Source organism: Oncorhynchus mykiss, chromosome 31 (genome assembly GCF_013265735.2).
Source record: "Oncorhynchus mykiss isolate Arlee chromosome 31, USDA_OmykA_1.1, whole genome shotgun sequence".
Lineage (NCBI taxonomy): Eukaryota > Metazoa > Chordata > Actinopteri > Salmoniformes > Salmonidae > Oncorhynchus > Oncorhynchus mykiss.
This window is the reverse complement of record NC_050571.1, coordinates 43,403,780-43,431,756: the sequence shown is the minus strand read 5'-3', so window position 1 is coordinate 43,431,756 and position 27,977 is coordinate 43,403,780. Positions and strand designations below refer to the sequence as shown.

The following is a 27,977-nucleotide window of genomic DNA, read 5'->3' as shown; positions in this document are numbered from 1 at the left end:
GGACCACTGGGTTTGCCTGCTGCACACCCACTCTGTAAACAAGGGAATAGCAAATGTATTATTATTGTTGGTGTCCTTACGTTATAATTATTATTCCCTCTCACCACACACACACACAGTCTATCTTCTGTGTTGCATTTGAGTATATGCAATGACCCCATGCACAATTTACATAAATACAAATGAGTCCTCTTAGCGTGAAGAGGGATCAAATTCGACAACATCCAGTGAAATCGGAGCACGTCAAATTCAAAATACAAAATTGTAATATTAAATATTCATGAAAATACAAGTGTCATACATGATTCTTTAGCTTAGAATCTTGGTAATCGAACCGCGTTGTCCGGTTTACAATGGGCTTTACGGCAAAAGCATAGCATTCGATTATCTGAGGACGGCGCCCCACAACAACATGTTTTCAAACCAGCACAGGCGTCACAAAATCATAAATAGCGAAAAAATAAATCACTTACCTTTTTGAATGTCTTCTTCTGTTTGCATTCCCAAGGGTCCCAGCTACACAATGAATGGTTGTTTTGTTCGATAAAGTCCTTCTTTATATCCCAAAAGGTCAGTTTAGAAGGCATCATTGAGTTCAGTAATACACCCATTCAACATGCAGACAAAGAAGTCCCAGAAGTTCCCCGTAAAGTTAGTCCAAACAAGTCAATCGACATTTCTAATTAATCCTCAGGTAGTCAATTCTACCATTTATATGCATTATCCTAGCTTCTGGGCCTGAGTAACAGGCAGTTTACTTTGGGCACGTCAGACAGGCGGAATTTCAGGATTCTGCCCCCGACACTAGAAAGGTTGAGAAGACAGTGATAGTAATTGCAGTGAGCCCAACAATTGACAGGAGTCTTGTATATAGTGTTTCTCCTGTTGGAACACTTTTACAACCAAGTCGACGTCTGCCGGGTTTTAAATTAACAAAATATGTTAGTTGGGTGACTAAACTACATAACGTGTTATCGTGTGCAATGGGCGAATAGAGTCTGCAGACACACAACGCATACAGCAGCAGCAGTTTTTCCAAGCGTAGGTAACAGTGAAAGCTTCAGTTTAGATTATTGACAAGCTATTAGCAAGTCAGACACACAAACCATGACATTTTCCCCAATTTCCGAAGTCCCCACAATATGCATTGAGCTAAAAGTTAGCTTACCTTGCATTCACTATAAAGTAGTGGGTGGTGGTCACGAAGATGACTCGAGATTGGAAGTGTTGCACCCTTTCGCATGTTCTACAGACAGGGTGACCATCTTTGATTAAGTTTCCCTCAGCACTCTTGTAAAACTCAAAATATGACCACACTTCAGATTTGGTCCTCTTAGAAGGTTGAAAAATCTCTTGAGCGCTGTCACTGCCTTCCGCCATGTTTTCACACAAAGCAAAACCCACATTGCATGCTGCACCTGTGTCAGCCTGTTGCTAGCTTTGGTTGATGCTTGACAGTATTTACCGAGAGTTTTTCAAACCATGGTAATCAAACACGGTTTTATAGGTAATTAAGATTTGTAACGGTAATACTAACTGTCGGGATTTTTTACCATGGTTTATCGTGAAACCGGTAAACGTTTCATCCCTATTTTGGATTTGGGGACTGTGAAAAGACCCCTGGTGGCATGTCTGGTGGGGTAAGTGTGTGTCAGAGCTGTGTATAAGTTGACTATGCAAACAATTTGGGATTTTCAACACATTAATGTTTCTTTATAAAAATAAGTGATGCAGTCTCTCCTCAGCTCTTTACACGTTTGACGTTAGAGAAGCTTCCATTAAAGAAAACCTTTTTGAGTTCTATTAGACAGATTGCTCTGAATCCACGATATGGCAGAGGTTGAAAAGCCACAACACAAGTTTTTTTCAACATCAGTTTATGGTCAATAATATCAAAGGCTGTACTGAAATCTAACAGCACAGCTTCCACAATCTTTTTATCAATTTCTTTCAACCAATCATCAGTCATTTGTGTTGGTGCAGTACATGTTGAGTGACCTCTGTAAGCATGCTGAAAGTCTGTTAATTTGTTTTTCAGAGAAATAGCATTGTATTTTTTCCAACAATTTGCTAAGAGCTGGCAGCAAGCTGATAGGTCTGCTTTTAGAACCAGTAAGGGCCACTTTACCACTCTCGGGTAACGGAATTGCTTTGGCTTCCCTCCAGGCCTGAGGACAAACACCTTCCTCTAGACCAGTGCTTCTCAATTATTTTCTGTTACGCCCCCCCCTAGGAAAAAGTAAACATTTTGCGCCCCCCAACTCTCTGCCGCGACTGTAAATAGTATCATTTGTCTATAAAATTGTTATAAGTACACCTCTGCATAACATTGTATCCTTATTAACATTAAAGAAAACAAAAAAATAAAGAAATATAGATCAACTTACAACAAAGAATAACTTTATTAATTAACATTGTTTTTTTGTCTGTAACAGAAAAGACTTAAAGTGCATCAATTTGCCTGAAATTTAAAAAAATAAATAAATCATGTCTTATTTAAATTCTTATTTAAACATCAAACACATTTTTTTTACCATTTGATAACTGAAAAATATAATGAAATATAATCAATAAATAATAATAAATTCAAATTGATCAGCAACATTAACTCAGGAGCACAATATATGAAACACTTTGACCTATAAAACAAAAATGAATAAAACAATTTGTGCTGATTTTTTTTAAAATCAAAATTAAGTCAGGATTAATGGCTACAATGAGCACGTTTTGCAGAGCACAGCTTTTCGAAGTGGGGTTTGAAGCATGATACTGCAACTCTCAGCTCCTGCTCAATGTTTAGCTGGGACCTGTACTTGGTCTTCAGTGCAGCAACAGCAGAGAAGCCAGTCTCACAAAGATAAGATGTTGACAAAAGGAAGAAGAATGCCCATGGCCCTCTGCCCTAAGAGTGGATACTGCCTCTCTACACTCAGCCAGAATTCACTGTGTCTGTGATGTGAACCTCAGTCTCAATGTGGAGTCAGACGTCATATCAATGAACTGGTCCTCCTCTGCAGAGCTGAAACCAGTTGGAGCTGGTGCATTGAAATGATCTCTCACCCAGTCATAATGGGAACTGTTTTCAGGGAAGTACTTTTTAAAGAATCCCATCAGTGATGAAATATGCTCCTTAATATACGGAATCACTGAGGTGGCATCATAGTCAGTAGTGTCAACAAATTAATGCAGGTTCTCGAATGAATCATTATTTCCTTCATCAAGTCGCCTGCCCCACATCAAGCTTTCGAGTGAAAGAGCTGATCTTGTTTGTGACCTGAGGGAGGTGTTCATCTTTCCCTTGAAGCTGTAGATTTAGTTCATTTAGCTTTCCAAATATGTCACTCAGGTAGGCCAGTTTTGCCAGGAAGTTCTCATCACTAAATTTTTTCTGCGAGGTCATACTTGTGCTCCTGCTCCGAAAACATTCTTATCTGCTCTCTGAGCTCAAAAACTCGGGACACGACTTTTCCTCGTGACAGCCACCTTGCTTCACTGTGAAACAGCACAGCTTGATGTTCAGCTCCCATCTCCTCACAGATAGCAGAGAAGACTCTTGTTTTTAGTGGTCTGGTCTTTATAAAATTGACTACATCTACAATGTCAGTCATAACCTCAGGTGCCTTGACGCTAGTGCTTCTTCTCTCTTTTGAATAGCTCTTCAGCTGTGGCTCTGTCTCTGACATATTTACAAAAAAGTAGATCCTCACACAGGGAGTTTGTCATGTCAAAACGTACATAAGAGATAAACAGTCTTTGTTGCGGTCAGTTGCTTCATCGAACAGTAAGGCAAAGCATTTGTCTTTGAGTTTATCTACCAGCTGTTCTTTAAGATCGTTTGCAATGTAATTTATACGTCTGGCGACAGTGTCATTGGACAGAGGGATAGTTTTTATTTTTGCAGCACTTGCGTCATATAGAATAGAGATATAGAAATCTGGGCAGGACATTCATTTTAATTACATTGATTCTACCCAGTAGAGTGAGAGGTAAGTCCATCCATTTACAAAGGTCATCCTCCACTCCACCTTTTGCAACAAACTGGCCAGATTGAGTTTATAGAGGTTGTTCAGATTACCATCCACCATTATACCCAAATATGTGAAGCCCTTAGGCGACCATCTAAAAGGAAACTTGTGCTTGATGGTATGATGGTCAAAGACAGACAACGGTAAGATTTCGCTTTTATCAAAATTGACCTTATATCCAGAGAAATAACTATAACACTGTAGTAGGATCTGCAAGTGAGAGAGGGAGTGTTCTGGGTTTGTTAGAAATAAGATAAGGTTGTCCGCAAAGAGTGATAATTTATGGGTATGGGGGCCCACCTCAAAGCCATGTATGTCAGGGCACGTTCTAATAGCCTCAGCCAATGGTTCGATGGCGAGGGCAAAGAGGTGGGGGCTAATTGGGCAACCTTGTCTGTTCCCCCTATAAAGAGGGAAAGAGGAGGAAGTAATCCCATTGGTAGCAATCCTAGCTTTAGGAGATTTGTAGAGTGATTTTATCAAATTTACAAACAACCAAACTTTTCCAAGACGCGAAATAGGTATGGCCATTCAACCCTATCAAAGGCCTTTTCAGCGTCGAGGGAGACTGCGACACTAGGTATTTTGTTTTTGTTAGCAAGGTGAATTATATCAAAGAACCTTCTGAGATTATTGGAGGACAATCTATTAATTATGAAGCCAGTCTGATCTGGGTTGATCAACAGGGGAAGACATGACTCCAGTCTCTTCGATAGCATCTTGGTGACCAGTTTACAATCTGTGTTAAGGAGACAGATTGGTCTATAGGAGGCGCTCTTTAGCGGGTTTTTCCCTTTCTTGTGGATTACAGTAATCACTGCTTGAGAGAAGGACTCTGGAAAGCAGTTGTCTTCTCTGGCTTTTTTAAGTACCTCCATAAGGTAGGGGACCAACATCTCCCTAAATTCTTTATAGAACTCTGGAGGGAAGCCATCCTCCCCAGGAGATTTATTGGCCTCCAACAATTCAGGAACTGAGAAGTGTTCACTCAGGCGCTCGCTGTCTTCCCCTGACAGGCATGGGAGGTTGAGAGAGGAGAGAAAGGAGTCGATCTCTGATAGATCGTCGCTTGATTGGGAAGTGTAGAGGTCTTCATAGTATTCCTTAAAAGTATTATTAATTTCAGTAGGGTCGAAAGATATCTCATTAGTAAGAGTTTCTATGGCATTAATTGTCCTCTTACTTTCCTCTGCTTTCAGTTGCCATGCCAATACTTTGTGAGCTTTCTCTCCAAGCTCGTAATAACGCTGTTTTGATTTAGTGATGGCCCTCTCAGCTTGATATGTGTTCACAATATTATATTTAAGTTTTTTATTTACCAAAAGCCTGTATAGATCTTTAGTCGGGCCTCTTTGGTAGGTTTTCTCTAGCTCGGAGATCTTAGATTCAAGGGCACTCAGTTCCGCACTGTGTTTTCTCTTCAGCCCTTTAGTATAGGAAATAATCTGTCCCCTCAGATAGGCCTTCAATGTGTCCCAAAGAATGAAGCTGTCAGGAGCAGAAGGTTTGTTGTGTCAAAGTAAAAATATTGATCTGCTCTTTGATGAATGCACAAAATTCAGGTTGCTTTAGGAGTGTAGAATTTAGTCTCCATCTATATGCTTCATTTACCTTGGTAGGAATGGAGATTAATAATACCAGAGGAGAATGGTCACTAAGCAATCTGGGGAGATACTCGACATCTAACACTCTATGAAACAGTTGTGTCGAAAGTAAAAAGTTATCTATGCGCTTGTGTGTCTTGTGTGGGTGTGAATAAAAAGAGTAGTCCCTATCCTGTGGGTGCAACTGTCTCCAGATGTCTAGTAAATTGAGATCTTTCATGAATGACATGGTGAGCTTGCCGGCTTTGGTAAGAAGTGAGGGTTTATCAGAAGACCTATCAAGAACTGTATCTAAGCAAAAATTAAAATCTCCTCCAACCAGTAGCCATCCTGGTGGTGCTTGAGCGACCTGAAGGAAGACATTCTGAATAAACATATGGTCATCGAAGTTAGGAGCATAAATATTCAATAGGGTCCAAGACTCTGAAAACAAACCTGCCAGAGGGATCAGAGATGGTGTTGTTGACGCAGAAGGGGATCTGTCTACTTATCAAAATTGCAGTTCCTCTTGCTTTGGAGTTAAAAAAGGATGCAAAAACTTGTCCTACCCATTCCCTCTTCAATTTCTTGTGTTCACTGGCTGTAAGATGTGTTTCTTGTAAAAACACAATATCAGCCTTTAATTTCTTAAGGTATGTATAGACTCTTTTCCTTTTAATCAGGCTGTTAAGACCTTTTACGTTGAATGTGACATTTTAGTGGATTAAGCATAGGTTGGGTTTCAAATATGTAACTGAATATAAATCTATCATATGCAGATAATTAGGAAATGTTTCAACTTTGGTTTGAGCACAAAAGTGACCTATGTGTCTCTTTAGGAAGGAAACAATAAACATAGAAAAAAGGAAGAAAAAAATAATAAAAATCCCACCCACCCCGATTGTCAGACTAAAACAACAATCCCAACAATCTAACATGAATACACTTGTAGAGATACGTTGCTGCTCGCTTTTCATCTTGCTTTTACTAGCTAAACCTTGGCGTAAACTAAAACATGCGACCTCTCTAAGTTGAAAACAAACATTGTGAATAGATATTTATGGCTGAATATTTACTCCCCACGGTAAGGGCTGCTTGAGTCTCTTTTCGAAAGATTAACATAAATGAGGGGGAAAGCAGTGGGCCTAAGCCCACTTATTGCTTCACCCAGTAGATATCTACTAAACCAAAATATACTCTCCTGTAAATGTAATAGAACTCACCCCGGAAAGATACGGTTAGTTGAAAATGTACAAATCAATTATAGTGACCGGGAGATACCAGCAGTTCAGTCCGGATAAGAGAACACAAACGAACTGCATTTTATCCCCCAGAGAGACCGTCCTGGCTCAGACGTTGCTCAGTTCTTTGAGAAAAGTGTGCACTTCTCCCGGTGTGTTGAAGAGATGGCTTCGGCCTTTGTACTGAACTTTCATCCGCGCAGGGTGGATGAGGTAGCCAGCCGGTGATGTTCTTCTCCTTCAGTGCTTTGGCGGCAGGTCTGAACTGCTTGCGACGTCTGGCGAGTTCCGCGCTCATATCTGGGAAAAGGCTGACCCTCTTTCCATCGATGGTGATGTCCCCTTTGGCTCTTGCGAGTTGCAATATCTTCTCTCTGTCTTGGAAACGGAGGAACCTGATCAGGACGGCTCGTGGGGGCTCATCTGGCCGGGGTTTCGGCGCTGATGTTCTGTGGGCGCGTTCGATTTCCAGCGGCTTGGTGAAGTTGATTATGCCTAGGACCTCCGGGATCCATTGAGTGAAGAAACGGACCGGGTCACGGCCCTTGCTGTCCTCTTTCAATCCCACCACACGGATATTACTACGTCTACTCTGGTTCTCCATCTGATCTACCTTGTTTTTGAGGTAGGCATTGTCCTTTTGCAGTTGTATCAAGACCTGGTCATGTCTAGCGATGGTATCTTCAACTGTGCTAATGCGCAACTCTGCCTCAGTCGTTCTCCAAAGGAGATCATTCATGGAGGATTTCAGGTCGTCAATGGAAGAATGGAGATTAGCCGATTTCTTATCAATTTTCATAGAAAGACCTCTGTTACCATCCTGAATTTCCCGGAGGAGAGTAGCCAGCATGTCGGCAGGCTCGCAAGAGGCTGCTGAGAGCAACAGTCTGGAACTGTCGTCTGAGTTATGAGGGCTAATGCTAATCTTGCTAGCTGTAGCGTTATCGTTATCTTGGGAATCAACAACGTTTTGGTCGTCCTTCTTGCCTCTCGGTCGGAGATCCATGGCTCTTTGGGAAGGTAAGTACTTGACAATTTATCAGCCGATGTTAGAATATTGTTTCAACGTTGTTATTTAGGTAAAAATAGCATAACTTTGAAGAGCTCGGTTTGTCAACGTCTGCTCAGCTCCGCGGCATCACGTGCTCCGCCATTGTGGATGATTTTTAAGGCTGTAACTTAACAAAATGTTGAAAAAGTCAAGGGTCTGAATATTTTCCGAATGCACTGTATATATGTATAAACAGTGCCAGTCAAAAGTTTGGACACGCTTACTCATTCAAGGGTTTTACTTTTATTTTTACTAATATCTACATTGTAAAATAATAGTGAAGACATCAAAACTATGAAAATAATGGAATCATGTAGTAACCAAAAAAGTGTTTGAAGAATATATTTTGATTTTTTTCTAAGTAGCCACCCTTTGCCTTGATGACAGCTTCTCTCAACCAGCTTCACCTGGAATGTTTTTCCAACAGTCTTGAAGGCTTTCCCACATGCAGAGCCCTTGTTGGCTGCGTTTCCTTTACGCTGCGGTCCAACTCATCCCAAACCATTTCAATTTGGTTGAGCTCAGGTGATTGTGGATGCTAGGTCATCTGATGCAGCGCTCCATCACTGTCCTTGGTCAAATAGCCCTTTCACAGCCTGGAGATGTGTTGTGTCATTGTCTTGTTAAAAAACAAATGATAGTCCCACTAAGAGCAAATCAGATGGGAGAGCGTATGGCTGCAGAATGCTTTAGTAGCCATACTGGTTGTGTGCAATGAATTCTAAATAAATCAATGACCAGTGTCCCCTGCAAAGCACCCCCGCACCGTCACACCTCTTCCATGCTTCACGGTGGGAAGCACACATGCGGAGAGCATCTATTCACCTACTCTGTCTCACAAAGACACGGCGGTTTGAACCAAAAATCTCAAATTTGGATTAATCAGACCAAAGGAGGTTATGGACTTGGTGTTTTACCAAGTAGAGCTATCTTCTGTTTACCACCCCTACCTTGTCACAACTCAACTGATTGGCTCAAACACATTAAGAAGGAAAGAAATTCCACAAATGTATTTCACAAGGCACACCTGTTAATTGAAATGCATTCCAGGTGACTACCGCATGAAGCTGGTTGAGAGTATGCCAAGAGTGTGCAAAGCTGTCATCAAAGCAAAGGGTAGCTACTTTGAAGAATCTCAAATATAAAATATATTTGGATTTAACACTTTTTTGGTTGCTACATGATTTCATGTGTTATTTCATAGTTTTGAGGACTTCACTATTATTCTACAATGTAGATAATAGTCAAAATAACGAACAACCCTGGAATGAGTAGGTGTGTCCAAACTGTTGACTAGTACTGTGTGTATATACACATTAAAACCTCCCCCATACGATTTTCTGTTGCTTCTATATGTTATATCCTTGTGTTGCCAGTTCTCTATCATCAAATTAATTATTTAAGTGATTCTCAGAAATGGCTAATATATGAATGTAATCTGATGTTAGCAAGTTATTGATTTCATTAACCTTATTTTGAAGGCTACATATGAGCTATTTTTGGCCCTTTACTGGGTAGCTTTTTTGAGAGAGAAATAATATGAAAAAGAGCAAACAAAGAAAGAGAGAAAAAATATACATTCAGCAGTCCATTAATCCAGTGTGTGTGTATGCGGGCTGTGGGGTGGAAGTTACGAACCCATAGGCTTGTCTCCCTCATCCCTTCCAGGCTTCTGGTTGGGATAGTGGACAAATAGCCTGTCATAGCGTTTCTAAGCAATGTCCCCACGCGCTCTGGCAGCTTTCTTTGCTGGGATAAGTTGTTTCCTCTTCTGACGCACAGCTTCAGGATAATCCTCGTTGAGGAATACATATCTACTTTCCTCTCAAGTTCTTGGCTCTTTCCAAAACAGCTACCTTGTACTTGAACCTCAGGAACTTGACAACTATCGACCTGGGCCTGTCACCTGGGCTGGTGGTGGATTTTCCCGTCCTGTGGGCACGCTCCACCTCAATCTTTCTGTGGTCCGTCTTCCAATTTCTTTGAGATTTCCCTCACTTTGTCCTCAATTTGAACCAATGAGAAGTTGCCACATGTAGCTATGAGTACAGGACTGAAACCCCTACACAGATTCTAAACAGATGTTGAACTGAAGAACAACTATTTCCATTGATCTTTAATTCCCTATTGACCTCTAGTCCTTTGTGTTGTGTATTATCTTAAAATATTCTTATAACCTCCATTGCAAACTGTGTGTTTTAAATTATGTATTTGGTGACGTGAATTTATTTAGTCTAGTTTTATCTAAAAAGGTTAACTTTTTATGTTTCATGGTCCTCCTTCCACTGAGGCACCTCCACTGCCTGATACTCTGAGTCAAGGTTGACCTACCCCTTACTCCACTCCTTTCCTCCACAACACTACCATTTACAAGACTTGAGTCATGCCCACTACTTGTGTTTTCCACAGAGAAGCATATTGTGTAAATAAGTTGCCGAGTTTTAACAGGCACTCTTTGTAAATCAGAATGTGCTCTTAACATAAATAAAAGGGAGTATGCCCAGTCTTTGTCAACCGATTGTGTACAATGGTAAAGAAAACAACTCAGTCAATTAGTGATTTCACTATTATTAAGACAAGACCCAGATGGCAAATATAAAGATGCAGTCTATCTAAAACAAAATCGGGGGCCTCTTACACTTCAGTGTTGTGATGTCAAAATGCATAGCACTAAGAATGAAAAAGGTTTTACCAGGTATTGTTCATCCTGATTGGATAGGTTTTTTACATGGACGATACATTGGAGAAAATATAGAACAACATGAAACATCTAAGAAGCCAGACCTAGTATTTATAGAAGATTTTGAAAAGGCCTTTGATAAATTAAGACAGGATTTTATTTATAAATGCCTCTTGTAAAATGTGTAAATGTATAGCAACCTCAGGTGTAAAATTGTAAATAGCGTCTACTTCTCAGAGTTCTGAACTGTCAAAAGGAGATAAACAAGGGTGTCCGCTGTCACCATATCTATTCGTTATGGCCATCAAAATGCTAGCTATTAAAATCTGATCAAATTAGAGGATTAGAAATCCAAGGCTTAAAAACAAAGGTGTCCATGTAAGCCGTGGATTCAAGTTTTATATTAAGTCTTCAAGCTAGATCCCTGTAATCATTGAAGATCACTTTTCTGGACTCTCTGGACTAAAACCTTATAAGTGTACAGTATTACGTTTTGGATCTTTTAAAAAATACAGCTGTTACATTACCCAACAGTTTACCTAGAACATGGGCTGACGGTGAAGTAGACATATTTGGTATTCATATCACAAAATATATAAATTAGCTCTCCACAAAGAATTTCAATAAACTAGTAAAACATAGACAAATACCTGTCTATTTGTGGAAAAATTGCCCTGATTTAACCATAGGACTAATTTACTTACGGCGCAGCCCTACTCCTGATGATTTCATTTTTCAAATCCTATGAGGGAAAAATATTTTGCTTTCTGGGAAGCTAAACCAGACAAGATAAAGTGTGCCTGTCAATATAATGAATATGGACTGGGTTGGTTAAGATTATTAAATATAATAGCACTAAACCTCTCTCAAAGCTTCACTTATGCAAAAGTTTCATTTGAACCCTAAATGGTTCTCAAGTAGATTACTAAGAAAATTGCCTTTTTGCCATGTCTCATTTTCGATGAATTGAAAATGCTTATTTTTTCAAGGTGTCTCTCTTTTTCAAACAAGCATTGCAGAGCTGGCTACAATTTCAATTTCATCCCCCTGAAAAGATGGAACAAATATTACAACCAATATTATGGCTTGACTCAAATCTGCTGGTTGATGAAGGACCTGTATTTATGGAAAATATGTTTTGAGGGTATTTTGTTTTTAAATTATATTGGAATTGTGGAGTTAGCAGAATTGTATGGGAAGTTCTGCTCAATCCAAGATTACAAGCAACTGATTATATCATTGCCCCAAAAATGGAGGAGGCAGCGGAAGGAGGTAGGGAACTGGTCTGTCTGCCGAATATAAAGGTGCAAAACTGGCAGAGGAATAAAAATAGCATAAATAGCTAAGTATCCCATTTTCATTTGAGGACCAGAATCTTGACAGCTGTGCCGTTGCGAATTTTGATGTACTTATTCCACGGTACAGGGTGTCTGAGTTAATACATTAATCAGAGCAAGATTCAAGACTTTATGCTTCTCAGCTAAAATTATTGTACAGAATTCTTGCCACCTACAAAATTTGGATTATTTGTGGCATACAATCATTGCAGCTCTGCAGATTTTGTTGTGAGGAGACAGAATCAATAGACCGTTTGTTTTGGTATTGCCCTCAGGTTGCATGTTTCTGGTCTCAGGTTTAGGAATGCCAACAGCATACCACCCTGCATACCACTGCTGGCTTGCTTCTGAAGCTAAGCAGGGTTGTTCCTGGTCAGTCCTTGGATGGGAGACCAGATGCTGCTGGAAGTGGTGTTGGAAGGCCAGTAGGAGGCACTTTTTCCTCTGGTCTAAAATGTATCCCAATACCCCAGGGCAGTGATTGGGGACACTGCCCTGTGTAGGGTGCTGTCTTTCGGATGGGATGTTAAACGGGTGTCCTGACTCTCTGAAGTCATTAAAGATCCCATGGCACTTGTCGTAGGGGTGTTAACCCCGGTGTCCTGGCTAAATTCCCAATCTGGCTCTCAAATCATCATGGTCACCTAATAATCCCCAGTTTACAATTGGCTCATTCATCCCCTTCCTCTCCCCTGTAACTATTCCCCAGGTTGTTGCTGTAAATGAGAATGTGTTCTCAGTCAACTTACCTGGTAAAATAACTGATAAATAAAAAAGGAATGAGTGAAAATGTATTGCATTGATCTAAAGTTGACCCTATAAATAGTATTGTTGGGAGATCTGTAGAGACCGGGTCAGTCAATTAGTAGTAATAGTAGTATATTAATACTGTTAGTAAAAGTATTTATCTTAGATTCAAATTGTACAGTGCCCTCGGAAAGTATTCAGACACTTTTGACTTTTTCTACCTTTTTATTACGTTACAACCTTATTCTAAAATGGATTATATATTAAATAAAATATATTAAAAAATCCTCTGCAATCTACACAGAATACCTCAATAACAAAGTGATTTTTATTTTTTTATTTTTTTACATTTTAGCAAATAAATAAAAATATTCAGAACCTTTGCTATGAGATTTGAAATTGAGCTCAGGTGCATCCTGTTTCCATTGATCATCCTTGAGCTGTTTCTACAACTTGATTGCAGTCCACCTGTGATAAATTAATTTGATTGGACATGATTTGGAAAGGCACACATCTGTCTATATAAAATGCACATGACAACCCTCTTGGAGTTTGCCAAAAGGCACCTAAATACTCTCAGACCATGAGAAACAAGATTCTCTAATCTGAAGAAAGCAAGATTAAACTCTTTGGCCTGAATGCCAAGCGTCACGTCTGGAGGAAACCTGGCACCATCCCTACGGTGAAGCATCATGCTGTGGGGATGTTTTTCAGTGGCAGGGACTGGGAAGACTAGTCAAGATTGAGGGAAAGATGAACGGAGAAAAGTGCAGAGATCCTGCTCCAGAGCACTCAGGACCTCAGACTGGGGCGACGGTTCACCTTCCAACAGGACAATGACCCTAAGCACACATCCAAGACAACACATGGAGTAGCTTCGGGACAAGTCTCTGAATGTCCTTGAGTGGCCCAGCCAGAGCCCGGACTTAAACCTGATCGAACATCTCTGGACAGACCTGAAAATAGCTGTGCAGCGACACTCCCCATCCAACCTGACAGAGTTTGAGAGCATCTGCAGAGGAGAATGGGAGAAACTCCCCAAATACAGGTGTACCAAACTTGTAGTGTCATACCCAAGAAGACTCCAGGCTGTAATCGCTGCCAAAGGTGCTTCAACAAAGTACTGAGTAGATGGTCTGAATACTTATGTAAATGTGATATTTCTGTATTATATATATATATATATATATATATATATCAGTAAAATGTCTAAATATGTTTTTGCTTTGTCATTATGGAGTATTGTGTGTAAATTGATGAGAGAATCAAGTTTAGAATAAGGCTGTAACGTAACAAAATGTGGAAACAATCAAGGGGTCTGAATAGTTTCCGAAGGCACTGTATGTTAAACATCACAGCATAGTTGAAAGATGTACAGTATTGTGCGTAGAAATCCGAAGAGGGTGGCCAGTAGAGCTAGATGGGATGGGCTGAGGGTTGGGATGGGGAATTGGAGACAAGTGGGAGTGGAGTTGCTGGGCGAGGGATAGAATGATAGTCAAAGATAAAAGTAAAAAAATAAAGTCAATAAAACGTATCAAAAACTAAGTTTGAATAACACTGAGGGGCATTGTTACTGCTAATGCCTGTTTGCCTGAGGCTGATGCCGTGCAGGTGTTTGGACACATGCTAATTTAAATGCACACACATGCACATACATGGAAACACACATACACACACGTAAATAGTGCCATACATGTACTCACACATATTCAGTTGGCCTTGCTGTTATGATTTTTGCATATTTCTTTCCCTGTTTTCCTTTATCTTTTTTTCTCTTGTTTGTTTTGGTGGTGGTGGCTGATGGGTTTCTGGTTCGGGTCCCTGTTTTTGACCTTGTGGGAGATCTGTTGACGTGCACTTGAGCATGGCGTTGACCCTAGTTGCTTCTGTGGCTCTGGATGGGAGTCTGTTAGATGACTAATGTGATGTGGATGGTGAGCAGCTTCACTGCAAGTAGATTGTATTAAAAAAATATTTTAAAAATCAGGTAAAGTAGTGAATAAACTCCTCATAGGAAACAAAATTGAGTTTTCTAATTAGGAGTTTAATTTCGGGTTCACTTCCTGCATTGACTGAATTAAAAACTGAATGGGGCCAAACAATGTTCAGTACATACCCCTTGGTGATCTCTACCTATCATCACACATCTCTCCCTCCATCAGGAGTGGGTGGGCGAGCGCTGCCTCAAGTCCCTGTCGGAGGACAGCAGTGCCCTGCAGGACCCGGTGCTGGTCAACATCCAGGCCCAGCGGCTGCTGCAGCTCATCTGCTACCCTCACCGCCAGCTGGACAGTGAGGAGGGGGACAATCCCCAGAGGCAACGCATCAAACGCATCCTCCAGGTCAGCCCACACAAGACCTAAAACCTTTTTCTGGAAATTACTTTGAAATGGTTTCTTTGAAGCCATCGAGGCCAGTTGTAAGTGAATCAGTGTCAGCCCTAGAAGATCGTTGGGGATGGCGGAGAGAGCACAGCAGACTGCACATCCATTACAAATGGGGGGTTGTGGGTGCTAGAATTAATCAGTGGGTGAACTTTCTCTGAACCCTGGCTGTAGCTCAGCAGACCACATTAGGAAGCATGAGTTTTCTGAATGTCATTACTGCCATCTGCTGACTAAAGCAGTGCTACAGGGAAAGTGGTGAACTTTGATGCTACAGTGCCTTGCGAAAGTATTCGGCCCCCTTGAACTTTGCGACCTTTTGCCACATTTCAGGCTTCAAACATAAAGATATAAAACTGTATTTTTTTGTGAAGAATCAACAACAAGTGGGACACAATCATGAAGTGGAACGACATTTATTGGATATTTCAAACTTTTTTAACAAATCAAAAACTGAAAAATTGGGCGTGCAAAATTATTCAGCCCCTTTACTTTCAGTGCAGCAAACTCTCTCCAGAAGTTCAGTGAGGATCTCTGAATGATCCAATGTTGACCTAAATGACTAATGATGATAAATACAATCCACCTGTGTGTAATCAAGTCTCCGTATAAATGCACCTGCACTGTGATAGTCTCAGAGGTCCGTTAAAAGCGCAGAGAGCATCATGAAGAACAAGGAACACAACAGGCAGGTCCGAGATACTGTTGTGAAGAAGTTTAAAGCCGGATTTGGATACAAAAATATTTCCCAAGCTTTAAACATCCCAAGGAGCACTGTGCAAGTGATAATATTGAAATGGAAGGAGTATCAGACCACTGCAAATCTACCAAGACCTGGCCGTCCCTCTAAACTTTCAGCTCATACAAGGAGAAGACTGATCAGAGATGCAGCCATGATCACTCTGGATGAACTGCAGAGATCTACAGCTGAGGTGGGAGACTCTGTCCATAGGACAACAATCAGTCGTATATTGCACAAATCTGGCCTTTATGGAAGAGTGGCAAGAAGAAAGCCATTTCTTAAAGATATCCATAAAAAGTGTTGTTTAAAGTTTGCCACAAGCCACCTGGGAGACACACCAAACATGTGGAAGAAGGTGCTCTGGTCAGATGAAACCAGAATTGAACTTTTTGGCAACAATGCAAAACGTTATGTTTGGCGTAAAAGCAACACAGCTGAACACACCATCCCCACTGTCAAACATGGTGGTGGCAGCCTCATGGTTTGGGCCTGCTTTTCTTCAGCAGGGACAGGGAAGATGGTTAAAATTGATGGGAAGATGGATGGAGCCAAATACAGGACCATTCTGGAAGAAAACCTGATGGAGTCTGCAAAAGACCTGAGACTGGGACAGAGATTTGTCTTCCAACAAGACAATGATCCAAAACATAAAGCAAAATCTACAATGGAATGGTTCAAAAATAAACATATCCAGGTGTTAGAATGGCCAAGTCAAAGTCCAGACCTGAATCCAATCGAGAATCTGTGGAAAGAACTGAAAACTGCTGTTCACAAATGCTCTCCATCCAACCTCACTGAGCTCGAGCTGTTTTGCAAGGAGGAATGGGAAAAAAATTCAGTCTCTCGATGTGCAAAACTGATAGAGACATACCCCAAGCGACTTACAGCTGTAATCGCAGCAAAAGGTGGCGCTACAAAGTATTAACTTAAGGGGGCTGAATAATTTTGCACGCCCAATTTTTCAGTTTTTGATTTGTTAAAAAAGTTTGAAATATCCAATAAATGTCGTTCCACTTCATGATTGTGTCCCACTTGTTGTTGATTCTTCACAAAAAAATACAGTTTTATATCTTTATGTTTGAAGCCTGAAATGTGGCAAAAGGTCGCAAAGTTCAAGGGGGCCGAATACTTTCGCAAGGCACTGTAAGTCTCTCTGTGACAACTTAACTGTTTGGAGATTGTTGTGATGTGTACATCTAAAAGTTGTGTCCCATCCTCCCGGCTCTAGAACATGGACCAGTGGACGATGAGACAGTCGTCCCTGGAACTGCAGCTCATGATCAAGCAGAGTACTAACAACGTACGTAACCAGACTCCAGTGTCCTGTAAGGTCCTCAAGACACTAACACTTCCATTTAATCAAAATTAAGCATGATATTACATTTACATTTTAGTCATTTAGCAGATGCTCTTAACATTAATTGATCTTTTAAGTTGCTCTGGTTAAGTGCCTCGCTCAAGTGCACATCACCATATTTTTCACCTAGTCGGCTCGGGGATTCGAACCAGCGACCTTTCGGTTACTGGCCCAAACCTCATAACCGCTAGGCGGTCTGCCACCCAATGATATTGCAAGGATATTGCTCAAAATATAGATTTTGAATACAATCCATCTGTAAAGTTCACAAGTGTGCCTCTGGTTCAATTGAATCCATAGAGATATAGAATTAAAGTGGCTTATGTCAAAACCCTTCGTAACTGTAGAATGTGCTAGTATTGGCAGCAGTCTTTGTCAAGGATAGGTTCCCTGTCATTGAGTGCAAGTGGATGAACTCGTATTTATTGTCTCCCTACAGGAGCTGTACTCCCTATTGGAGAACATCGCCACGGTCACCATAGAGGTGTTCCAGAAGTCAGCGGAGATGAACTCCAACAACCCCTCAGGAAACATCTCGGCCGGCGCCGGAAGCTCTACCTCCAACAGCAACAACACTAGCAAGATGAAACCAGTGTTGAGGTGTGTGTGTTTGTGTGACGTTTCTAAATTCTCCCTCCCATTTACAAATACAGTTGAAGTCGGAAGTTTACATACACTTAGGCTGGAGTCATTAAAACTCATTTATCAACCACTCCACAAATTTCTTGTTAACCTGTAGTGACACCCCCATCCCATGAACGGGACCGTTGTCATCATCTGACACTAATTAGCATAATGCAACGGACACAATCTTCCTAGAAAATCTTCCTATTCATGAAAATCACAAGTGAAATATATTGGAACACAGCTTAGGCTTTTGTTAATCACCCTGTCATCTCAGATTTTCAAAATATGCTTTACAGCCAACGCTAGACAAGCATTTGTGTAAGTTTATCATAGCCTAGCATAGCATTATGCCTTGCTAGCAGCAGGAAACCTTGTCACGGAAATCAGAAAAGCAAAAAAATGTAATCGTTTACCTTTGATGAACTTCGGATGTTTTCACTCACGAGACTCCCAGGTAGACAGCCAAAGTTAATTTTTTCCCCAAATATTATTTTTGTAGGTGAAATAGCTCCGTTTGTTCTTCACGTTTGGCTGAGAAATTGCCCGTAAATTGCGGTCACCACAACGCCGAAAAATATTCCAAATTAGCTTCATAATATCGACAGAAACATGGCAAACGTTGTTTGGAATCCATCCTCAAGGTGTTTTTCTAATATCTATTCGATAATATATCTGTCGGGACAATTCGTTTTTCACTAGGACCGATTGGAGTAATGGCTACCTCTGTATTTTACGCGAGAATCTCTCTCGGAGCCACCATGTGACCACTTACACAATGTGGCCGCCTACGGCTATTCTTCAACAGAAATGCGTAAAACTACGTCACAATGCTGTAGACACCTTGGGGAATACGTAGAAAGCGTAAGCTCGTTGATGGTACATTCACAGCTGAATAGGGAGTCATTGGAACGCAGCGCTTTCAAAACCTGGGGCACTTCCGGATTGGATTTTTCTCAGGCTTTTGCCTGCAACATCAATTCTGTTATACTCACAGACAATATCTTTACAGTTTTGGAAACGTTAGTGTTTTCTATCCAAAGCTGTCAATTATATGCATATTCTAGCATCTTTTCCTGACAAAATATCCCGTTTAAAACGGGAATGTTTTTTTTCCAAAAATGAAAATACTGTCCCCTAACACCAAGAGGTTAATTAACAAATTATAGTTTTTCCAAGTCGGTTAGGACATCTATTTTGTGCATGACACAAGTCATTTTTCCAACAATTGTTTACAGACAGATTATTTCACTTATAAATCACTGTATCACAATTCCAGTGGGTCAGAAGTTTACATACACTAAGTTGATTGTGCCTTTAAACAGCCTGGAAAATTCCAGAAAATTATATCATGGCTTTAGAAGCTTCTGATAGGCCAATTTACATAATTTGAGTCAATTGGAGGTGTACCTGTGGATGTATTTCAAGGCCGACCTTCAAACTCAGTGCCTCTTTGCTTGACATCATGGGAAAATCAAAAGAAATCAGCCAAGACCTCAGAAAGACATTGCAGACAAGTCTGGTTCATCCTTGGGAGCAATTTCCAAATGCCTGAAGCTACCACATTCAACTGTACAAACAATAGTACGCAAGTATAAACACCATGGGACCACGCAGCCGTCGTACCGCTCAGGAAGGAGACGTGTTCTGTCTCCTAGAGATGAACGTACTTTGGTGTGAAAAGTGCAAATCAATCCCAGAACAGCAGATGCTGGAGGAAACAGGTACAAAAGTATCTATATCCACAGTAAAATGAGTCCTATATCGACATAACCTGAAAGGCCGCTCAGCAAGAAAGAAGCCACTGCTCCAAAACCGCCGTAAAAAAAGCCAGACTACGGCTTGCAACTGCACATATAACAAAGATCGTACTTTTTGGAGAAATGTCCTCTGGTCTGATGAAACAAAATAGAACTGTTTGGCCATTATGACCATCATTATGTTTGGAGGAAAAAGAGGGAGGCCTGCAAGCTGAAGAACACCATCCCAACCATGAAGCACGGGGGTGGCAGCATCATGTTGTGGGGGTGCTTTGCTGCAGGAGGGACTGGTCCACTTCACAAAATAGATGGCTTCATGAGGCAGGAAAATTATGTGGATATATTGAAGCAACATCAGTCAGGAAGTTAAAGATTGGTCGGAAATGGGTCTTCCAAATGGACAATGACCCCAAACATACTTCCAAAGTTGTGGCAAAATGGCTTAAGGACAACAATGTCTAGGTATTGGAGGAAACTTCTGACCCACTGGGAATGTGATGAAAGAAATAAAAGCTGAAATAAATCATTATTTCTACTATTATTCTGACATTTCACATTCTTAAAAAAAGTGGTGATCCTAATTGACCTAAGACAGGGATTTTTTACTCTGATTAAATGTCAGGATTTGTAAAAAAAAAAAAAAAACGGAGTTAAAATGTATTTGGCTAAGGTGTATGTAAACTTCCGACTTCAACTGTATGTAGGAATACTGAGTTCACTGATAAGTCACATGGTAAAATGGTTATTGTTCTGTGAGATACATTAAAACTAGAATATATCATAGGTACTACCAATTGTCAAATTTAAACCAGATAATATCCATTGTCTTCACAATATCTTTTGGTAAAACCATTTGAAATGGCTAAAGCAGTGTTTCCAAACTGCAGTCCCGAGTATCCCAATCATGCTTTCTCATTGTTGGTGAAATCTAACCTCAGTGTAAAATCTCTTCTTTTTGTTTGTGTACCCCCAAGTTCGTCAGAGCGGACAGGTGTGTGGCTGGTGGCACCACTGATTGCCAAGCTGCCCACCTCAGTCCAGGGCCACGTCCTGAAGGCGGCAGGGGAGGAGCTGGAGAAGGGCCAGCATCTGGGATCCTCCTCACGCAAGGAGAGGGACCGGCAGAAACAGAAAAGGTCAGACAACTCACACCCGAGGAACCCCTTTTTTGTCCTGGTCCCGACAGATATACAGTATAGATCAATAAATACACAGCACAGGACAGACCCCTTCTTTCAGAACAGTTTGTTTTAGTGGGTGTCAAAAACAGGGGCTTTATGAGGTGCTATTTTGGGTTATGTAAATAATGCTTATTTTATCAACACGGTTGTACTCTCATCCAGGAAGCATAGTACTCCGCTCTATTATGATAGTATTTTGCCCCAGCTTTCACATTTGTCTGTCTCCAGCATGTCTCTGCTGAGCCAGCAGCCTTTCCTATCTCTGGTGCTGACCTGTCTAAAAGGCCAGGACGAACAGCGAGAGGGCCTCCTCACCTCCCTCTACAGCCAGGTGCAGCAGGTAAGACCCAACACAGCCTCTCCCCCATCTTCTTATCCCTCCATAAGGCCAAAATCCCAACTTGAGATTGTAAGGTTTCATTGACATCCTTGCACGTTTTACACAAAAGTCAGTGTGTGCATCGCAAGTGAGGATTCTGCCCTTGTGCTCACTGTTGGCCATATCTGCCATCTCATGCTGACTGATGCTATGGCTGCATTTCCATCTTCCAGATTGTAACGAACTGGCGGGAGGACCAGTACCAGGATGACTGCAAGGCCAAGCAGATGATGCACGAGGCACTGAAGCTGCGGCTCAATCTGGTGAGGTTTCTTAGTCACCACTACCATCATAGTCATGTGATTTCGCTGTTATGCCTGACTGAACGTGCTAAATTGTCCAATATCAGATAAGGCCAGACAGACAGAAAGTACCTCTGAAAACAAATCAAACCCAGTTAGTTACTGCTACATAATACTTATGTTTTGTCCATTAAAAGTACAAAGAGATGTAGAGGTTGAAAATGTATTAAGAAAAATACATGCAAATTCTCTGGCGCCTTGACATAAGTTTCATGGACGTTTCTGAATTGCATGCTAATGCCCCGTTTACATCGTGACGTATTTAAATGTTGTTTTTTTTATTTCACTAGGCAAGTCAGTTGAGAACATATTCTTATTTACAATGACGGCCTAGGAACAGTGGGTTAACTGCCTTGTGCAGGGGCAGAATGACAGATTTTTACCTTGTCAGCTCTGGGATTTGATCTAGTAACCTTTCGGTTACTGGCCCAACACTCTAACCACTAGGCTACCTGCCGCTCCTATTCGTATTTCATTACGCCGTACGTCAACTTTATGCAATCTCGTTACTCTACTGGAAGGAGAGCATAGAATAGGATTTCACAATGCAAAAGAAGATCGAGGAGAGTCTCTCGTCAGAGATGGCATTTATTTTGAGAGATTGCAAAATATTACCTTTTCATTCAAGACAGGATAAATATAATGTTTCAGGTGATAATAAAACATGTTTTGTTTAGTTACTTTTTCCTCAACTTGTTTCTATAATGTTCTAGCAAGTTAAGCTAGCTTGCACTGTAAAGCAGCTAGATAGCTAAAAGCGAGGCTAGGTGGAAGATACCACTGTAGCTAGCGACCTCCACCTAATAATTATCATCAAAAACATGCTCAATTACCATCAAAATAAACTTAAATGGGAGACAAGTCATATAATTGGCTTAAAAGCTTATAGGAATGGGTAATTGTTTACAAGCTGCTAGCTATCCCATGAAGCTATTACAGAAAACCACATTTTCATCTTCTACAGTTTGGTAACTTCCTGTCCTTCAATGGGCTCTGGCTGGACTGAAGACGGTGCAAAGTTTGGAAAATGTAAAAGAATGCAGCGTCCTTCTCGCAAGCCTTCAACCGCAAGAGGGCGTTATGATTCCACTCCGTTGTGGATGTCCCCATTGAAATGCATGACATCCGGCGCAATGTAACAGAGTGCTTATGGGTAATGTGAACAAGGCTTAAAATGAAATTGGATGTCTTGTCTTTGCTCTCCAGGTAGGTGGGATGTTTGACACGGTACAACGCAGCACACAGCAGACCACCGAGTGGGCCGTGCTACTCCTCGACATCATCAGCAGCGGTACAGTGGACATGAAGTCCAACAAGTAAGTCCCAACACGCCTGCTCACACATTTTTTACTTCATCACTTTACTTGTGTTCATTTGTTAAGATTGTAATGTCAACATGTAAAGTACCTGACTGACGTGTGTGATTTCTCTTCTCCCTCACTCTGCCTGTCCATCTCTCTCGCTCTCTTCCTTTTTCTCTCTCAGTGAGCTCTTCACTACGGTACTGGACATGCTGAGTGTGCTGATTAATGGCACGCTGGCTGCTGACATGTCCAGCATCTCTCAGGGCAGCATGGAAGAGAACAAGAGGGCTTACATGAACCTGGTAAAGAAGCTTCGGGTAAGATCACACTGGATTTACACTGAGTGTAGAAAACATTAGGAACACCTGATCTTTCCATGACAGGCTGACCTGGTGAATCCATGTGAAAGCTATGCTCCCTTATTGATGTCACTTGTTAAATCCACTTCAATCAGTGTAAATTAAGGGGAGGAGACAGGTTAAAGAATGATTTTTAAGCCTTGAGACAACAGTTGAGACATTGGATTGTGTATCTGCGCCATTGAGGGTGAATGGACTAGAGGTCGACCGACTATGATTTTTCAATGCCGAAACCGATTATTGGAGGACCAAAAAAAGCCGACACCTATTAATCGGCCGATAATAAAATAGAAAATAAAAAAATAAATTTGTAATAATAATGACAATTACAACAATACTGAATGAACACTTATTTTAATATAATATAATACATCAATAAAATCAATATAGCCTCAAATAAATAATGAAACATGTTCCATTTGGTTTAAATAATGCAAAAACAAAGTGTTGGAGAAGAAAGTAAGAGTGCAATATGTGCCATGTAAGAAAGCTAACGTTTAAATTCCTTGCTCAGAACATGAGAACATATTAAAGCTGGTGGTTCCTTTTAACATGAGTCTTCAATATTCCCAGGTAAGAAGTTTTAGGTTGTAGTTATTATAGGAATTATAGGACTATTTCTCTATTTACCATTTGTATTTCATATACCTTTGACTATTGGATGTTCTTATAGGCACTTTAGTTTTGCCAGTGTAACTGTATAGCTTCTGTCCCACTCCTTGCTCCTACCTGGGCTCGAACCAGGAACACATCGACAACAGCCACCCTCGAAGCAGCGTTACCCATGCAGAGCAAGTGGAACAACTACTCCAAGTCTCAGGGCGATTGACGTTTGAAACGCTATTAGCGTGCACCCTGCTAACTAGCTAGCCATTTCACATCGGTTACACCAGCCTAATCTCGGGAGTTGATAGGCTTGAAGTCATAAACAGCACAATGCTTGAAGCACAGAGAAGAGCTGCTGGCAAAACGCACGAAAGTGCTGTTTGAATGAATGCTTACAAGCCTGCTGGTGCCTACCATCACTCAGTCAGACTGCTCTATCAAATCATAACTTAATTATAACATAATAACACACAGAAATACGAGCCTTAGGTCATTAATATGGTCGAATCCGGAAACTATCATCTCGAAAAAACGTTTTTTCTTTCATTGAAATACGGAACCGTTCTGTATTTTATCTAACGGTTGGCATCCCTAAGTCTAAATATTCCTGTTACATTGCACAACCTTCAATGTTGTGTCATAATTACGTACAATTCTGGCAAATTAGTTCGCAACGAGCCAGGCGGCCCAAACTGTTGCATATACCCTGACTCTGCGTGCAATGAATGCAAGAGAAGTGACACAATTTCACCTGGTTAATATTGCGTGCTAACCTGGATTTCTTTTAGCTAAATATGCAGGTTTAAGAATATATACTTCTGTGTATTGATTTTAAGAAAGGCATTGATGTTTATGGTTAGGTACACGTTGGAGCAACGACAGTCCTTTTTCGCGAATGCGCTCCGCATCGATTATATGCAACGCAGGACATGCTAGATAGACTAGTAATATCATCAACCATGTGTAGTTAACTAGTGATTTATGATTGATTGTTTTTTATAAGATAAGTTTAATGCTAGCTAGCAACTTACCTTGGCTTCTTACTGCATTCACGTAACAGGCAGGCTCCTCGTGAGGCAGGTGGTTAGAGCGTTGGACTAGTTAACTGTAAGGTTGCAAGATTTGTATCCGCGAGCTGACAAGGTAAAAATCTGTCGTTCTGCCCCTGAACAAGGCAGTTAACCCACTGTACCTAGGCCGTCATTGAAAATAAGAATGTGTTCCTAACTGACTTGCTTAGTGAAATAAAGGTGTAAAAAAAAAAGCTGCCAAAAATACCGATTTCCGATTGTTATGAAAACTTGAAATCGGCCGTAATTAATTGGCCATTCAGATTAATTGGTCGACCTCTAGAATGGACAGGACAAAATATTTAAGTGGCTTTGAACAGGGTATGGTAATAGGTGCCAGGTGCACTGTGTGTCAAAAACTGCAGAGTTGCTGGGTTTTTCACGCTCAACATTCTGTATCAGAATGGTCCACCACCCAAAGCACATCCAGCCAACTTGACACAACTGTGGAAAGCATTGGAGTCAACATGGGCTTTCGACGCCTTGTGGAGTCCAAGCCCCGAAGAATTGAGGCTGTTCTGAGGGCAAAAGGGGGTTCAACTCAATATTAGGAAGGTGTTCTTAATGTTTTGTACTCTCTGTTTATATGTGGAATATATAACAATTTATGTCTGGAAAGGTGTTATGCTCGGTGTTCACCACAAGAGGGAATTCACCTAGAATTCAGTCGAGCAACTATCAAACAGACACAAGGAAGCTTCTCAATTCAATACTATTTGTATCTTTATTTCAAGGTGTTTGGCTCGTAACTCTACTGTTGTGGTGTGTATTATCAGAAAGAGCTGGGTGACCGGCAGTCAGAGAGTCTGGAGAAGGTGCGGCAGCTGCTCCCTCTGCCCAAGCAGACTCGTGATGTCATCACGTGTGAACCTCAGGGCTCGCTCATCGACACCAAGGGCAACAAGATTGCCGGCTTTGAGAAGGAGGTGAGTACTATGAGCTTTTACCCTTGGAAGACATTGCCAACTCAGTTGTTGAAGGTATTACTGTTTCTCTGTCATTAAGATATTTAATATTTTTAGCCCACATGGTTCTTCATAAACGTGTCTTTCAGCTGTTCACTAGGAATGTCTTCCCTAAATAGCAGACCTGTGTTCAAATACTGTGTTTTATTATACTTGATTGCGCTTGCCTGGCGAAATGGAACCAATGGAATTGTCCCAAATCTGTAAACCACGCCCATATGGTACTCCAGGCTCCTTCAAATGCTCAACGTTTATTAGAGAAAACAAATAGTATTTGAACTCAGCTCTACAAAATACTTATGCATTTAGACATCTTAATTTTCGGGATGAATTTGGTGCAACACCAGTCTCCAATAATTGATCTATGTCAATTTAAAAATCACCTCTCCTTTTCCATCAGGGCCTCCAAGTGTCCAACAAGCAGAAGATCTCGCCGTGGGACGTGTTCGAGGGCCTCAAGCACTCTGCCCCTCTCTCTTGGGGCTGGTTCGGGACGGTGCGCGTGGACCGTAAGGTGACCAAGTTCGAGGAGCAGCAGCGCTTCCTCCTCTACCACACCCACCTGAAGCCCAAGCCGCGCAGCTACTACCTGGAACCCCTCCCCCTGCCACCTGAGGAGGAGGAGCCGCCCACACCCGTGCCCCAGGAGCTCGAGAAGAAGATGGTGGAGGCATTGAAGCCGGAGAAGAGCGTCCCTGTGTTGTCGTCCGACGTGACCAAGAAGAAGCCCAAGAAGAAGAAGACACCATCCACCAGCAAAACTGAGGTGAGGGGGAGACACTGGGACAGGTCCTGTCCAGCAAAACTGAGGTGAGGGAGGACACTGCGACAGGTCTTGTCCAGGAACAACTACTAGCTAGGCCCTGTTAGGGCTGTGGCGGTCATGAAATTTCCACAGCGGGTGATTGTGAAGCAAATAACTGTCTGTCTCACAGTAATTGACCATTAATTAACAAACACATTTAGCATCTCCTAGCTTCCACACTGATGCAGACCTTTGGAACATCTTCGTATTTAAAAAGTTTAATAAATCTATATAATATTTTAGACGGATCTAAAGAAGCATGATTTGAAGAAAATGTACTCTATTTCAGAAGAACAGAATAGCATACTCTTGAGTTGTCCTTATGTTAGGTCCTGATCTGGCTATGCCAAATGACTGTGGGCTACACAAGTTAATTTAGCAGGCAAGATTTGCTTAGAATTCTGTGGCATTATTTTCTATTATTTTACAGTATGAAAAATACAATTGAACAAAAAGCTGAATAAAATAGAAAGGATATTTTGTCCAAACAATTTGAGTACGCACATGCTGCTATTCTGTGTTGAGCGGTTAAACAAAGAAATTCTTAATTTAGAATTATTAATGTAACTTTAGTTATTCTACAAACGTTGGGCTATATGTTTAGATTTTTAATACATTGTAATGCTGTGTGATGCGAATCCAATGATGATTTGAAAAAAGTTGCTTGAAAGGCATGAACTCTGCTTTGTTTTTTGCTCAGCCTGTACACTTCATCAGTATCTCATTCACAATTTGACAAGCACTTGATAATGCCTAGAATTTCACGGTGACATCCCCTGTGTGTGGCAGTAATGCACCCTAAAAAAATCCATTCCTTTTCTTGCCGGAGTGCTGCGTTGTGCCCTTCTCCCTGAGTGCTGCTTGCTCCAAAGCACCTCTCACTCACTTGGCTCTCCATCACTTGATTGGATCTTTCTCACAGGCTACAAGAGAAGACAGACACATCAGGGATGCAACTGTGCGCGTTCTTATCCAATTCCATGGTGCATATTGAAGATATTGGAAGAACTGTCCACATTTAGTAGGCCTAACAAACAGCAAAAGCCTAGTGTAAGTGCTGCAATGTGCACACGCTAGTAGGATATAAGCACGAATGTTCCTTTATTTATTTAATTTTATTTCACCTTTATTTAACTAGGCAAATCAGTTCTAAGAACAAATTCTTATTTACAATGATGGCCTAAGAACAGTGGGTTAACTGCCTTGTTCAGGGGCAGAATTACATTTTTACCTTGTCAGGTCGGGGATTCGATTCAGCAACCTTTCGGTTACTGGACCAGCTCTCTAACCACTAGGCTACCTGCCGCCCCTTTAACGGGAAAGCATCATTATCAAAAGTGACCGCAAATGTGATTATCTTGTAATGATTTTATTATAAAGGCGCATTTTTTATGGTCAAAATTCGGGAAGATAAAATTAACTTAGGAGCTGCTTTTGTATGCCAGTTTGGCTCTACACTCCTTGTAAAGTGG

The 27,977-nt window shown here is 41.1% G+C and overlaps 1 protein-coding gene across 5 annotated transcripts in view; it reads left to right on the top strand.

Annotated features, from left to right (window-relative positions):
• LOC110505195 (mediator of RNA polymerase II transcription subunit 12) overlaps positions 1–27,977 on the top strand; it is a 99,846-nt gene that overhangs the window by 44,459 nt on the left and 27,410 nt on the right. For all 5 annotated transcript variants that reach the window (XM_036970411.1, XM_036970410.1, XM_021584246.2 and 2 more), the window contains exons 27-36: positions 14,830–15,009; positions 17,022–17,093; positions 17,590–17,750; positions 20,509–20,670; positions 20,944–21,055; positions 21,268–21,357; positions 22,603–22,712; positions 22,882–23,017; positions 25,512–25,661; positions 26,101–26,466. In XM_036970411.1, the coding sequence (XP_036826306.1) occupies positions 14,830–15,009; positions 17,022–17,093; positions 17,590–17,750; positions 20,509–20,670; positions 20,944–21,055; positions 21,268–21,357; positions 22,603–22,712; positions 22,882–23,017; positions 25,512–25,661; positions 26,101–26,466 (1,539 nt within the window). The remainder of the gene's footprint in view (positions 1–14,829; positions 15,010–17,021; positions 17,094–17,589; positions 17,751–20,508; positions 20,671–20,943; positions 21,056–21,267; positions 21,358–22,602; positions 22,713–22,881; positions 23,018–25,511; positions 25,662–26,100; positions 26,467–27,977) is intronic.